Consider the following 16,374-nt stretch of genomic DNA (forward strand, 5'->3'; position numbering starts at 1 on the left):
ATTCCTCCCTCTCTGCAGATGCCTGTTTCTCCTCATATTTTGGGCCAGTTGGTTGCTCTACAACCTCAGCTCACCAACGGTTTCCTCAAAAATGGTGAATTTGTAATTAATCCAGCTCTTTTTCATTGTTTGTCCAGGAGTGATGCTCCTTCCATCTCTACATCTAGGAACAGAGGCCTACACACGTCACCAAGTCATTAAATTTCCCTAAGCCTCACTTTCCTCATCAGCAAAGTGGAAATGGGGATGCCTTCTTCACAGGACTATTGTCAGAATTAATGGACTCATGGAACACATGGAAATTCTTCATAAAGTATGAAAGATTGTGCGAAGTAAAGTATTGTTCTCATTAGATCATCATTATCAATAAGATATAATACTTTCTGGAACTCGAGATAATAAGCTGCCAAGTAGATCTCAACTTGGCTGCACATCAAAATCACCAATGAGAATTTTTTGTTTTTTTAATTTTTAAAGATTTTATTTATTTATTTCTTAACTTATTCTAGTTCTACTAGTGTATGTGTGTGTGTGTATGTAGTCTTGGGTTTTCTACATATAAGATCATATCACCTATAGAGACAATGTTACATTTTCATTTCTGATTTGGATGCATTTTTTTTCTTGCCTAATTGTTCTGGCTAGAACTTCCAGTACTATGTTAAACAGGAATAGTGAGAGTGGGAATCCTTGTCTTGTTCCTGATCTTAGAGGATTAGCTTTCAACCTTTCGTTGTTGAGTATGATGGTAGGCTGTGGGCTTCTCATATATGGCCTTTGTTATGCTGAGGTGTATTTCTTCTATATCCAATTTATTGAGTGTTTTTATAATGAAAGGATGATTTGTTTTGTCAAGTTGGTTTTTTTGTTTTTTTTTTTTTTTGCGTCTATCGAGATAATCTTTTGATTTTTACTTTCTATTCATGTGGTGTTTCACATTCATTGATTTGTAAATGTTGAACCATCCTTACATTTCAGGGGTAAATCCCACTTGATCATAAAAGACTGTATTAAATTAATTAAAACAAAGGAAACTTCTTTTTCTTCCCAAATCTTGGAATAAACTGGGCTCTTCTAGAAGTCAATCTTGCTTATTCTTTGGCTTCTGGAATGTTGTAACATATCCTCTTCACCCTCAAGGGGCTTAGGAATCACATAATGAGAGCCCAGACCTAGATCATTCCATTTATCTGCTGCGGTGATGTTGTGATGCAGATTCAACTATTCCCACATTGCAGATGAAACTAGGCTTTCAAACATTAAATAATTTTCAAGGTCTTACAGCCTTAAAATGAAAAGACTAAAACTCAAATCCAGTCTGTGTAAAGCTTATTCTCCTGTCTGTTAAGCCCAGCTAATTTTTATGTAAAGTGTAATTATTTATATCTCTTATTTCAGAAAAGATTAAAAGCCATTGGAAGACAAGTGCTCTGCCTATGTAACATTACAGGTTATGGAGGTAAAAATATTACAGTTGTGCATGAATAAGCCTTGACAACCATAAAGTTCTAGCAATATACAAGATACTAGTATTACAGCTTTCCCCAAACATTTTACTGTTTCAAATCATACAATTAACTCAGCAAATTCTGAAATGAAAGGACTCAGTGGAACAGAAATAAAAATGGTAGGGTCTTTTGGTTTAGTATAAAACCATCACCAAGAGTGATGTAATTTAATACTCAAGAGCCATGAGTAAAGTACGGTGTGGTAAGCTGAGGATGTCAGCACAAGAACAAAATAAAATCCTTCATTGTAGGATTTAATGTCCTCCCCATCCCTGTCCCCAGTCCCCCCCAGTATGTGGACAGCCAGTGCCCACTGCCCTGGTAGCTCCTGAGGGGCCACAATGCCCTGCCTTGAGAATCACCTCATTTGATCCAATGTTCCTACCATTTCCACATCACAGGTGCAAAGGGACTGGGGCACAGGGAGACTCACCCACCTTCTCTCACACTGGAACTGGTGTCCATGAGCAGGTGTTCAGACCTAAGAACTCTCCTTCCCTTTGCGGTTAGCCTCACCTCAGAAACTACTGTACTTTGTGACTTCTATGTAGCCCCCAATGTGGGATGTGCACCAATGATTTGGGTGAACATGAAATGATTTTAGGGGCCCTCAGGCTTGGAATGAATTCACATCAAAGCACATAGTGAGGAAGTTATCCCCTTTCTCATTCTCTTCCAGTCCTTGTGGTTGCACCACAAAGTCTGTTTGGTGCTAGTGTCTTTCACACCTCCCTGCACTTGCCAGTCTGCATTTGTAACCAAGAGAAAAGGTCTCCAGTTTAGTTTTCTCTAGGATACAGCATCTGGCTAGAATTTAATAACATAGTTTTGTCTTCATTTTATTGATTTTTACAGTGGCTGTATTTTCTGTTTATAGCAAGTGATAAAAGCCCCCCATTTAGTTAGTGAGACAAATTTCTTTTTAAGATAAAATTAATTAAAAACTGATTAAAACATTAAGAAGATAACATTTCAGGCAGTATGGAAATACCCCCAAACTTGTGCCAATGATATAGGGTGAGGGTCCCATGAGACACTCCATGTCTTGGCTCTGAGGCCTCTTATGAAAGGCCAGTTTGTGATCACAGCGTCAAAGGGAACTCAAGACAGGCTAGCTGTGAGCCCAGCCATGGATGAAGCCCAAAAGCTTCCTGGATGTCGAGTCAATAGGTCCCTTCATCTCTCAGGGGAGACTCTGGGTTCCCAAACTGAAGGACTCAGGCCAATTTCAATGCCTTCTGCAAACAGTCACTCTCCTCTTGGTCAGTAAGCTGTAAGGGCAGAGGAACATGATTTCCGATGGGGAGGCCATGCGACACAGTCCAGAGAAGGGGACAGAGAGAATTGGTAAGGAACGTTAGCGACAGGCAGTGTGGGGACAAAGATGACAAGAGGAAATAACAATAAACATTCTAACTCTAGGGAAGATGGAAGGACTCCTTGGAAACATGAAGAAAACAGTAAAATTGAGTATGCAGGAAAATGTACATGTATGTACATGCATGTGTTCCCTATGATGTCTGTGTGTATAGGACACCTCATTGTACCACACCTCAGTTTCTTATCTTTGCAGATATCATGGTGCTTTTTTAAAAAGATTTATTTATTTTTATTTTTTAGTGAGAGAGAGAGGTTGAGAGAGAGAGAGCATGTGGTGGGGAGGAGCAGAGGGACAGGGAATCTTGAGCAGACTCCCCACTGAGCATGGAGCCTGACATGGAACTCATTCTCACAACCCTGAGATCATGACCTGAGCCGAAACTGAGAGTCAAACGCCTAACTGAGTCACCCAGGGGCCCCAGATACCACATTTTTTTTTAATCAGTTGAAGGTTTGTGGCAACCCTGCATTGAGCAAGTCTATTGGCGCCATTTTTCCAACAGCATTTGTTCAATTAGTGTCTTTGTGTCACATTTTGGTAATCTTTGCATTATTTCAAAGCTTTTTATTATTATTTTTGTGAGGATGATCTGTGATCAGTGATCTATGATGTTACTATTGTAATTGTCTAAGGGTGCCACAAACCGTGCCCATAGAAGATGGTGAACTTAATGGATAGATGTTGTGTGTGTTCTGAGTACAGCAGTGGAATTAGCAAGAGAACCAGAATTAGAAGGGGAGCCTGAAGATGTGACTGCATTGTTGCAATCTCATGGTAAAAATTTATTGGATGAAGGGTACCTGGATGGTTCACTTGGTACAGCAGGTGACTCTTGATCTCAGCATTATGACTTCAAGCCCCACACTGGGTGTAGAGCTTACTTAAAACTACATAAAGTCTGTAAAAAAAAAAAAAAAAACAAAAGACCCTTAACGGATGAAGAGTTGCTTCTCATGGATGAACAAAGAAAGTTGTTTCTGGAGATGGAATCTATTCCTGGTGAAGACACCAAAAGCTTGTTCAAATGACAACAAAGGATTCTGAAACAGTTGAGAAAGCAGCAGCAGGGTTTGAGAGGACCGACTCCAGTTTTGGAAGAAGCTCTACTGTGGGTAAAATGCTATCTAACAGCATCACGTGCCGTTGAGAGATCGTTTGTGGAAAAGGGAGTCAATCAATGCAGCACACTTTATTGCTGTCTTTTTAAGAAATTGTCACAGACCCCCACCCCCACCCCAACCGTTAGCAACCACCACCCTGACCAGTCGCTAGCCATCGACATCGAGGCAAGAACTTCCACCAACAAAAAGATTATAACTCACCGAAAGCTCATATTACGGTCAGCATTTTTTAGCAATAAAGTATTTTAAAATTAGGGTATGTACTTTTGAAAAGACAAATGCCATTGCATACTTAATGTATGACAGTATGAAGTAAACACAACATTCATCTGCCCTGGGAAACCAAAAAGGACTGGCTTTATTGTAATATTTACTGTATTGTAGTGTTCTGGAACCTAACCCCAGTACCTCCAAGGGTTGTCTGTACATAGGCAACAATGTTAAAGGATTTGTGGGCTCTGGATTTTGAACTCCAGCTTTATATTACTACCTAGAAATTCCCTTGTTAACTCTTCATGCCTAAGAATAACTACAGAGAGGTTTAAATACATAAATTCCTAGTTTGCCATTTTGGGGGGCAAATGTTATTCCCATCATCCATTGTAAATGTACCACACTTCACTCCTTACACTGGTTCTCAAATGTTTCCACCAGGGAACCTCAACCCAGAGCAAAAACAAACTCATTCTCCAATGCCTTGAGAAGACTCCCCAAGAAAACTCGAAAGTTCAAAAAACTTTTTCAGGGCTAACTCAGAAGTTTATTCCAGTTTTGGATCCTACTTAAATAGAGGTACGTGTTTTGATACTACATCTCTCTGCCAAAATTATTTAGTACACTGACCTTCTAGGAAGATGACACTCGCTTACACCCATGTTCCTTGGCCCCCAGGCACACCCCCGAGGTCTAGGGACATGGGTCGGAGAAGCAAGGACCTTTGTGCCAGTCCCCGTACCAGGAATGTGGAGATCAAGAAATCTCCCAGGACAGGGACCCAGACCCTCTCCCTATCCCCATGATGCTTCTAGCAGGGCAGAGCCCCTGGAGAGCTTGGTTTGCAATCTGAGGTTCTTACTGAGGGCTTTGGAATAGCTCCAGAATGCCTCCCATTAACAGAAATACAAGGTAAGTCATGAAGATCTCTGACTTTGGAGCTGCACAGCCCTTCATTCAAAGCCCAGGGCTGCTGCTTATTGGACCCCTGTTCTTGTATACTTTTGGCATTGTAAAGAAAATATTTGGGTTTGCCAGCTGGAAGAAAAGGCAGCTCAGCTGAAGACAGAGCAGAGGAGGGTTCTGAAGTTGTGTGGAACATGGGCGACGAGCCTGGACATCCCAGTCAGGACACCTGGGTTCCCCTAGGTGTTCGCTGTCAGCCTGAAGAATTCAGACGAGGAGTCACTTCATGCCTGTTTCCTCCTTGTCTAAAACACAAGAAAGTTGTATGGGATGGTTCCCAAGGTCCTCCCAGCTCTGATGCTTTCTGCTTATCTTGGTTTCATTAGACATGGTTCTCTGCTTTCTTTTCTTCATGAGGCCTGACCTTCTTCATTTCTAAAATAGCTGCGTGTACCATCCTTATCTTATAAAATCAACAGCTATCTCTTATTAACATTGCTCCCAAACCTCAAAATGTTCTCTCCTGAATATATGAAGATCAACAGCCCTTGTTCCCAGCATGGACGTTTGACTGGCTCGGGAGGTTATGTAACTAGACTTGTTACAATCCCAGAAGGCAGAACCGAAACAAAGGACAGGAGAAGCCAAATTTTCTTATCTGGCCTAGAATGTTTCTCCAGCCAAGAAGTCAAGATGATGCTCATATCCCTAAGCATTAATTTCTTGGTGTTTCCTTTTTCTCTGAGCACAATAAATGCCCGTTTAATTAGGTACTCCCCGCCCCCAAGCCCCACCGTCCAAAATGAGCACTCATGTCATCTTAGTTAATAAAGCGAGGATTTATTCAATTTTCAGTTCTAATAAATAGTCAGCCATTGTCTCTGCAATGGGGTCCAAGCCCTGGTTAAAAAAAAAAAAAAAATGACAGGGTCTCTGTGACCATTTGGAGGGAGAATAGTAAGCTATAGTCTTTCATTACAATAGTGCGTCTCTCCACTACTTGGCTACAGTTTCAAGGCCTGAAGCTGAATTTAGTTTTCTTACCACATGGAGGTCCCACAGACACCTTAGCCCGGCATTAAGATCTTAACAATAAAAGAAAGGAAAAGCAAAAAGTAGAGAAGCAGACACAGAGAACAGAACAGGTGACTTCCCTACAGGTGACTTCCTTATCTGTGCCACTGGGAACAAATCTGTTCTGAAGGAAGCCCAGGGCCCAGATGCCGGGTGAGACATTCCCCCCCCCCCCCACCCCCGCTGGTTCGAAGGGGCTGGGAAGGGTGGAGAATCTGGCTTCACACAATCAGGGCTCCATGGGAACAGGATAACCTTTGTTTGGGATTTTTATTTCCAAATGAAGAACAGAGGAGCAGGAAACAGAAGCTTACTTAAACCCTCCCTCCCTTCAGCGGTTCAAACCCTGGAGGCAGATGGGTAAAGGAACAGGGCCAAGGTGTTGGGCTGCTTTGGTGATTCATTCTTAGGACTGATTTAGACCTTAGAGGAGAAGAGCTTTCTATGGCTGGGCCTTCAGAGGGTGATGGGACAGCTCCAGAGTCAAGCCGGCCCCGCATGGTCCACTCTCCCGGTCCCCACGCCCAGCGTCCACTCCTCGCTCCTACCTGTCCCCACTGGTCTCCGCCAGCCTGTTGTTCATGATCGCAAAGGCCCCCACCCCGCCTGAGAACTCATTGTCCCGGGACAGCACGCTGGCCTGGGGCGGGCAGCCGTTGGCCGTCTCCGACAGCTGCTTCTGGAGGATGGCCAGTGAGACCTTGTTGGCGGCCAAGAAGTCCTTCATGGAGATCATCTCCCCTGAGAGCCGCCGCCCATCCGTGTCACTGTCCATCACCCCGTCCGTGTCTATGGAGATGTTGCACCTGTTCTGGACATTGCCCGGCATGACCACATTCCTCCGTGACGGCAGGAGTTTCCTCTGACATTGCTGGCAGCACCCCCCATCCATCTTCCTCAGGATCCAGTTCACGGACTGTTTGATGAGGATGGAGATGACATTGAACAAGGAGTAGATGCAGCAGACGCCCATGAGGATGAACACGAAGTTGGCGAAGCGGTAGAGACCTTGGCTGTCATACTGGGCGTTCTGGCTGCTGACAAGGTCCCCGAAGCCGATGGTGCTGAAGGCCACAAAGCAAAAGTAGAGTGAGTCGAAGTAGCTCCAGCCTTCGATGGAGGTGTACATGGCCGAGGCACAGCAGGAGATGAGGAGGGAGGCCACGCAGAGGATCAGCATCACGTAGTACACGGAGGGCTTCCAGCCGGCCAAGCTATCTGCCTCGCTCCTGCCGGGGTTCTTCAGGCTCTCCTGGGGCAGGGCCCCTCGCCTCTGGAGCTGCCGCTGGTGGCACGACTTCATGATGTAGGCGATGACGGTGATGAGGCGCTCCAGGAAGAGGTTGAAGAACAAGATGGTGCTTGCACACCCAATGAGACCATAAAAGATCAGAAAGATCTTTCCTCCTACTGTCGCTGGAGTTGTCATCCCAAACCCTGCAGGAGACAAAAATCAGAGGAGAGAAGAATGAGGGAACGCGGTCAGGGTCTTAGCTGTCATGGCCGGCAAAGGACCTGAAGAAACAGCTTCATAAAAGTACTCATTCCTAGCCTTTCTAGGAACAAAGGGGAGAGCTCTCATTTCCTTTTGAAGACACTCGGTGTTGTTCAGAGCTGCGCTGTCGAAAGCTTGTATGGGGCCACTGTGTAAATCAGAAAAAGGTACGTCTTCCTCCAGGTGGATACAGGCAGCCAAAAAATGGCTGGGTGATGAGAATGTGAGCTGGATTTCAGGCCTCCCCTCTGGACTTGGCTAGATGTCCTATACAGTACACAACCTGAACAACCATACTCAGCAGACACTGTTGTATGAACCTGAACAAAGGTTCATACAGAAAATCGGCTTACACAGATTCATCATAATTCATTTATTGCATAAATACTTATTTGGTGCCATTCCAAGAACTGGGGATTGAACTTTAAAAAAGCCAGATCTTGTCCCTGCCCTCATGGAGCTCTAGCCTAGTGAGGTGATTACTACACTGTGTAGCTGTTGTGTTGGAGGAAGTATAGTGTCCCACGGCAGTGGCCAAGAGTGGAACCCTTCTCAGACTTGAGGTTCTGGAAAGACTAAGCGGGGATACTTGAAAGCTACAGAGGAGTTAGGCAGGCAAGGAGAGGGGTGTGTGTGTGTGTGTGTGTGTAGTGGTGGTGGTGAGAGTAGTGTTCGAGGTGGAGAAACAGCCAATCCTAGCATCTGTAGAAATGAGAAATTTGTTCAAGATGTTCTCATCTTTTGAACAAAATTCTTCAAACATATACCTTCTATTTTGGGAATGAATACTGAGGTGTTGATTTTTATGGTTTGATCAAATAGAAAACATCTCTCTTGCCTTTACCTCTTACTGCTCACAATTTCTACCTTCTTGACCTTTCTACCCTTGCACACAGACATGTTGCTAAGAATACCAACTCCAGGACAATAGGCATCACTAAGAACACCAAGAAAAAGAGAAGAGCAGTGATTCACTCGGTGTTTCTGAGTGGTGCTTGGGGTCAGCTCACCCCGAGGAACATGGCATCTTTCTAAGCAAATGATTCTGTAACCACAAGAAGTCTGATCTGTTTGAGGGGATGGGCATCAAAGTCTCTGAATACAAATGCCATTCAAAAAATAAGTACTGAGCTTGCCTCCCTGGGTTCAGCCTTTCATTCAAACCAAACCTTCTTGTTTCCATTTTTTCTTTATTATCAAGTTCAGGTTCCTAACTTTGGCCCCATCACTGGGATCTTGCAGACTCAACCTTATCCTCCTTCCTGATGACAACCTGCTTGTCCCCAAGCCAAAACTTTACTTTGTTGCCACAGCTGCCCAAGGCTGCTTCCAAGTGCATGCTGGGAAGTGGTCAGGTTAGACCTTGCTGTGTGTGGGCTTTCTGGGGTCATGACCTCCTGCTGTCCTTAGGCAGAGAGCCAAGGGGTCACCCTTCCCAAACACCTAGCTACACATACTGTGTTAGCCTCTGGGTTTTCAATTCAATTTGATTTTCCTTCCACAACCCAGAAGGGTCTACACGAGGAGACCCTGTTAACAGCCTATAACCAGAAGACTGGAGGAAGATGGTGAATCTAGCTTTTTAGCTGGACGGGACAGGATGATGTGGTAAGGAAGGAGCGAGGGGCTGGAGATACTTCCATTGGGAGTTACGGTTATGGACCCTAATGGTAGAGAGAAAGGTAGACCCTCATCTCTTCCCTGGGAACTCGCTCAGCAACTCTTGGCACTGCAGGTTTCACTTATTAGGTATCTTCATTATGTAAAGAAATATTTTGTCTTGGGGCACCTGGGGGGCTCTGTCGATTGAGCATCCGACTCTTGGTTTCAGCTCAGGTTGTGATCTCAGGGTGGTGAGATCAAGCCCTGTGTCGGGCTGCATGCTCAGTGTGGAGCCGGCTTGAGATTCTCTCTCTTTCTCTCCCTCTGCTCCCACCCCACTCCTCTGCCTCTCTCAAATAAATAAATAAACCTTTTTTAAAAAAATATTTTATTTATTTATTTGACAGAGAGAGATCACAAGTAGACAGAGAGGCGGGGGGGAAGCAGGCTTCCTGCTGAGCGGAGAGCCCGATGCGGGACTCGATCCCAGGACCCTGAGATCATGACCTGAGCTGAAGGCAGCGGCTTAACCCACTGAGCCACCCAGGTGCCCTAAATAAATAAATCTTTTTAAAAAAAAGAAATACTTCTGTCTTTGCTGTGTTGTCTCTTGTTAGTATCTCTCATTCTTATCCTCAAGCTCAAGGTGGTTGTAAGAGTGGAGAATTTAGAAAAAACTGACTGAGTTTAATGACTGAGCTGAGAGCAATGTCTTTCTCTCCCAGGCCAAAGAACATTGAGGAGAATCAAGGTGTCGAGTAATTACTTCCTGGTTATCTGCGGATGCTGGGACACCTCCTCTGGCTCAGGGAAGCAGTGAAACTTGCAAATCTTTCTGCACTAAGAAAAGAACAATGAAGGCTGGAGCCCTTGCCCCAAAGCCATAAGGCCAGATGGGTCTCACAACTTTCTTCAGTGGAGGCAGAACTGAGGCAACGAGCAGGAAAAAAGAGAAACATTTATCTAGGGTCTTTTATTGACCCAACAATATTCCAGAAACTGGATAAAAGCATTGAAAACGGGGAAAGCCAGAAATAGCAAGGGGGGGAGGGGGAGGCTCTTGTCAACAATCAGAGGAGAGCTTTCTCATGTGGCACAAGATTTAAATGGGCAAATGTTTGCTTCTCCAAAATATTCCTTTCTGATCCTAGAGGTGACTTGATAATTTTAGTCTGGGAGATAGGGAAGTTAGGTATAGCTCTCAGCCAAAGTTGACAACAGTAATTTATTAAGCACCTGTGAAGTTCAAGGGCCAGCACTAAGTGTTTTGGGCCACATAATGATTAATGAGGTCCTTGACCTCAAGGAACCTCGCATCCAGGCTAGGACAAACAAACTGCTATCTACAAAGCAAGGCATAGAAAGTCAAGGGCCAAAATAAAGGCATGACGGAGTTATCTGGCTTCAGTGGCCCGAATGTCACCTCACTTGGAATGAGTGACATACCGGTGCGTGACCAAAGCCAGCTGACAAGCTTGGTCAAGGGACTTCCAATGAATGACACGTCTAGCTGATGTGGGGACATGTCCCAGGGATTTAAAATTTCTAGATTCTGTCTTGTTTATTTGGTTTTAAAGCATTCAATTTGATTAAAGAACAGAGAGGCCACGAGTTTTGATCACCTAATGTATTGAACTCCAAGCCGCCATCTTTTCAATCAGCAAAACAACAGCAAACGACCCACGTGGGAGTGTGGGGGAAGCACTGGGAGGCAGCCTCCTATGGTCTGCAGGGACAGGGGTTTCCACAGCGTCTACTGCTCTCAAAGCTTAAAAGTGTGGAAGCTCATAACACAGGTGTTTTTTTTTTTTTTCATAGAAAGCCTTCCCTTTTTTGAGCACCATAACACGGAACATTAGGGATGCCTGGGACAGGGAATAAGAACCCTCCAGGTCCCTCTTGGAGGAAAAAGACACAAGCATCACCAAAGATCTGCTCTCTGCCGAGTATCACTGCCTCCTTATACCCTTGCTGGGGAGCTGGGTGTTTAGTATTAGTCTAGGAATGCCATTTGACAGATGAGAAGAAGACGACTACAGAAGCTAAGTAACTTGCCTAAAGGTGTAAAGCTAGAACTAGAACCTAGGTTTGTCTCTCACTCTTGTGCTCTTTCCGCCTGACTGTGCTAAGTGAGTGCCAGCCACTGTCAGGTGTAGCATCAAGAGAATTGAGGGAGGGAAATTAACGAAGCGTCTATATTCCATGCTTTACATAGACACCCAGACCACAGTGGCTGCCAAATCCAGTACCCAAATCAGGCGATTGGCTTGCATCAGATACTGAAACCCTACAATTTTCATTTACTAAAACACATGTTTCTGAATGTATGTGTGCCTCTCCCAACAAGTGATGTAATTAAGTCAGTTTTTAAAATGTGCTATACCCCATGCATTTCAGTCTCCGTGTGTTTCACAGGCACACAAATGAAACTGATTGTCACAGGTGGTGCTTTTCAATATATAATTTATTCTCTGTGCTTCAAGCTCGAGGTCATCTGATTTGTGTCCAACCCCTGAGTCTAGGGGCGCCTGAGCTAGCTGACTGAGGACCAAGGGCTCATGAGTTTGGTTTGGAGTCCAAGGACTCCAAGGAAGCTTGCCTGGCAGTCCACTTCATTCTGGCTCCCTTGAACCATTTCAGATCTGTTTCAGTGTGACCCCTAGGAGAGCTCCTGGGACCAAACCAGGCTCCCTGGTGTCCTTGGGGCCAGGAAGGAAGCAGCCAGAGACTGCCATGGTCCTAGTCAACCCCAATAGAGCTTTTCATTTAAACCACAAAGAGAGGAGAGCAGACCTGTAGTCTCCCAGCATTTTATGTATATTCTGTTGACTACCATTTAAAAAAAAATTAACCAAGGTTAAACACTGAAAAGCTCTGCATGATGATATTTTCAAACATACAAAAGGTAGGGAGAACACTATAATAAACCCTCATTTCCTACTTTCAGCAATTGTCAACATTTTGCCAATCCTGGTTCTCCTATCCCACCCCATCTTCTTAATTTGCTGGAGAATTTGAAAGTAAATCCCAGACATCACGCCATTTCATCCATTAAGAAGGATGCACTAGTGCATCTGGGTGGCTCACTCGGTTGAGCATCTGACTCTTGATTTCAACTCAGGTCTTGATCTCAGGGTTGTGAGTTCAAGTCCCATGTTGGGGCTTGAAAAATAAATTTTAAAAATAACTATGGGTCTGTAACAGATAGGAACTTTATTTTCCCAATATAACCACACTACTACACCTAATAAAACTAACACTAATTCCTTAAAACCCAATTAATACCTAGGCCATATTCAAATTTCTCAAAAATATCTTTTTACAGATCTGTATGAATCAGGACACTGGCAAGGTCCAAGCTTCATATCTTTTAAGTCTCCTTTATTCATTGACAGCCTTCCCTCCCATTTTTTTATGCCATTGATTTGTTGGGTAAAAGCGTCCTATAGACTTCAATCACAATTCTTTCTAGAAACATTTAAAAAACTATTTTATTTTATTTTATTTTTTATTTGGGAGAGGGAGAAGCAGAGTCCCCACTGAGGAGGGAGCCCAACATGGGGCTTGATCCCAGGACCCTGAGATCATGACCGGACTAAGCCACCTGGGCACTCCCAGGAACATGTTTTTAAAAATGTCTATTATGAGTGCCCTCAGATGCAGCAGAAAATCTCAAATTCTGTACAGAGACATATAAATTGGCATAAACTGTCTAGAAAGCAATTTGGGAATGTCTCAGTCATCTTAAAAATATTTGTATCTTTTTCTGGTTTTTTTTGTTTGTTTTTAGGAATATGTCCCCCCAAAATATCAGAAATATGACTCATTATGTACACTGATGTTCACCATATCTTTGTTATTAATAATGAAAATCCTCAGCAACCAAAATGTCAGATAATAGGGAAATGACTAAATAAAGTAGCCACTAAAATGAAGTCATTAAAATGACATATTCAGAGAGTTTTTAATGACTAGAGCAAATGTAAAGTAGAGAAATGCAGAGCCAAAGTGTGTGTGCGGAGTGACTCAAGCCTAGTGCGTGGGGTATCCCTGTAAAATATTTGTTGGGTGAAGGAATAAACTTTCTCAAATGCATTTATGCAACTCTATATACATGGTAGCAGTGAAGATATTGTTTTTGGTTGCCAGTAATAGCAAATCATAAATAGAGGTGACTTAAACAGGAAGAGGATATAAATGATATCTTAGAACATGAAACTTGGAGGTAGGGAGACTCCACGGATTAATTGGGTGGCTAGTCTGATGGCTTTCCAAATGATCTATGAACCCAAACCATTTCACCTTTCTGGCTCTGGCCCTGTCAACAGGTTGGACTAGTTCCTCCCCATGTCAACAACTTTGGGCATTAACTCCTCACACACTAATGTCCAAAGCCAGAAAATGTGTTCCTGCCTTGTGTAGGTCTTTCTAAGAGCAGAGAATCCTTCCCAGTAAGTTCCTGGCAAAATTCCCATTATACATCATTAATTAGTATAAGCCCCCTTCTCAAACCAATTACCTATAAGAGGAAAGAATTTCCTCTTAGACTGGCCAGGGTTTACTGGAGTTTCTTGGAAAAGAGACAGACCCCAGAACCAACAAGTTCTGCCACAAACATATACAGAAAAAAACAACATAAAGGGAAAGAGATAAAATTTTTAATCAGGTTGTTTCTGTGTGGTGATAACTTGGGTGATTTTATTTTTTTGGAATGCTTTATATCTTTCATTACTTTTATTTATTTATTTATCTTTCTTTCATTACTTTTAAGCTGAGAAAAATGCGTTAACATATTCTGGAAGGTTTCCTCAAATGACAGGCAAACACCTGCCCAAAACAATCATCCCTCTTGATTCATTCTTCTCAATACACTGAAAAATTGAAATTTGACTTGCATAAACTTCTCATCATTTTTTGATTTGGAAGTTTTAAACCTCTTAAAAAAAAAAAGATTTATTTATTTATTTATTTGAGAGAGAAAGATCACAAGTAGGCAGAGAGGCAGACAGAGAGAGGGGGGGAAGCAGGCTCCCTGCCAAGCCCAATGTGGGGCTCATTCCCAGGACCCTGGGATCATGACCTGAGCTGAAGGCAGAAGCTTAACCCACTGAGCCACCCAGGTGCCCCTAAACCTCTTTTTGTGAGATGAAACTATAGAGGGGTCTGTGGGTGTTTTGTTTTTGTTTTTTTAAAGATTTTATTTATTCATCTGACAGACACAGATCACAAGTAGGCAGAGAGGCAGGCAGAGAGAGAGGAAGGGAAGCAGGCTCCCTGCTGACCAGAGAGCCTGACACAAGGCTCTATCCCAGGACCCTGAGATCATGACCTGAGCCGAAGGCAGAGGCTTTAACCCACTGACCACCCAGGCGCCCCTCTGTGGGTGTTTTTAAACAAGACCTTCAGGTTTTAATTGGGATGGAAAATGGGCAAAAACAGACCCCACAGTGGGCCACCTGGGTGGCTCAGTCAGTTTGGGCTCAGGTCATGATCTCAGGATCCCTGCTCAGCGTGGAGTCTGCTTCTCTGCTCTTTCTCCCTCTCCCCCATCCTCTCCCCCCACACTCACAGTGCTCTCCTGCTCTAAAATAAATCAATAAATCTTAAAAAAAAAAACCCAAAAACCAAAAAAGAGACTCTATGGATTATTTTTATGGGGGGGCGTGGGGGCAGGGTTTGGGGTACCAATGATGGAAGACTTGAGGGTCTTACCAGGCAGTCTTTATGTGGATTGTGGAACCACAACTTGTAGAGCCGAGAGGAATGTCACAGCTTTCTAGTCCAAGCTGTCTATGTTATCAGGGGAGGAGGGGAACTGAGGCAGGAAAAGCCAGGTTATCTTGAGGGGTGGAGGCTTGGCTTGAATTCAGGTTCTCCATCCAGATTGCCCTCCCTTACTCTTGTTGCCTGTGGTAAATTGTTTTTCAAAGATGATTCTGAGCAAACTGCTCCCATTCCTGTAAGAGGTAAAACCTATTTCCCTTCCCCTTGAATCCTGGATGATCTTGAGAGTTGCTCTGACCAATCATATGTTGCAGAAGTCATGCTGCATTAGTTCTAGGCTTAGACAGTAAGGAGCCAGGGAATTTTATCTCTCTCTGGACCCCTGAGTCACTGTATAAAAAGTGTGACCATTTAGCTGGAGAGAGAGTTCCAGCTGCCTTCCAGCCTCCTCAGATACTGGGTAAATCCATCTTGGGCATTCCAGCCCCAGTCAAACATGAGATATACCAGCTGGTACCCTGAGGAGCCAGAGAACCACTAGCTGAACCCAGCAGATCCACAGAATTGTGAGATATGTCCATGATTCTTGTTTAAGCCACTCATTTGGGGCAGTTGACTACATAGCAACGAATAATGAAACATCTTCTCTCTTGGGCTTGCAATTTTTTCACGAGGCATCTTCTCCCCACCATTTCTGGGGTGTTCCAGCTCATCCCTTCATGCTTCGTTGATAATTGAGTATAAGGGATTTTAAAGAGTGTCAAGAGGAGGTCTGCAAGGAGTTTGGAATTTAATGGAAATTCCACTTGTAAATCAAGTAAGTTCTCGGGCCTGTGTGATATTATGAAACAGATACCAGCCGAAGGCCCTGGAAGGGTGGGATGAAGAAGGCATTGTACTGTTGATACATATTTAGGTCATTTCCAGCTTGGGGCTATTAGGAATCGTGTTTCTACGAATATTCTGGTGCATGTCTTTTGGTGAACACACACACATATTTCTCTTGGATGCCCATACCTAGGGGTGGAAGTGAGGACTCATGTGATATTATACGTTCAGCAAAGTGGATGCTCTGATTTAACGCACCCCCCCATCAAGGTTTGAGAGCCCCGGTTCCTTCATATTCTTGCCAATATTCATTTTAACCATTCTGGTGGGTACACAGTGGTCTTAATTAGCATTTCTTTGATGCCTATTAAGTTGAGGATCTTCTCATAGGTTTTGTGGTCATGTGGGCATCCTCTGTAGCACGCCTGTTCAATTGCTTTGCCCATTTCCTTTTTTTGTTGTTGAATTCTAGGTGATACAGGAGCAGTGAATCTCTAAGGCCCTGGGTCGGTTTCCAATTTG

General features: G+C 43.7%; 1 protein-coding gene across 1 annotated transcript in view; it reads right to left on the bottom strand.

Moving 5' to 3' along the window:
- Positions 1-5,957: 5,957 nt before the first annotated feature.
- KCNK13 (potassium two pore domain channel subfamily K member 13) overlaps positions 5,958-16,374 on the bottom strand; it is a gene marked incomplete at its 5' end in the record, with an annotated part of 110,000 nt that continues 99,583 nt past the window's right edge. The window contains one exon of the mRNA XM_080808451.1: positions 5,958-7,640. Coding sequence (XP_080664577.1) covers positions 6,748-7,640 — 893 coding nt within the window. The 3' untranslated portion in view covers positions 5,958-6,747. The remainder of the gene's footprint in view (positions 7,641-16,374) is intronic.

This window comes from Martes martes (assembly GCF_963455335.1).
Source record: "Martes martes genome assembly, chromosome: 7".
Taxonomy (NCBI): domain Eukaryota; kingdom Metazoa; phylum Chordata; class Mammalia; order Carnivora; family Mustelidae; genus Martes; species Martes martes.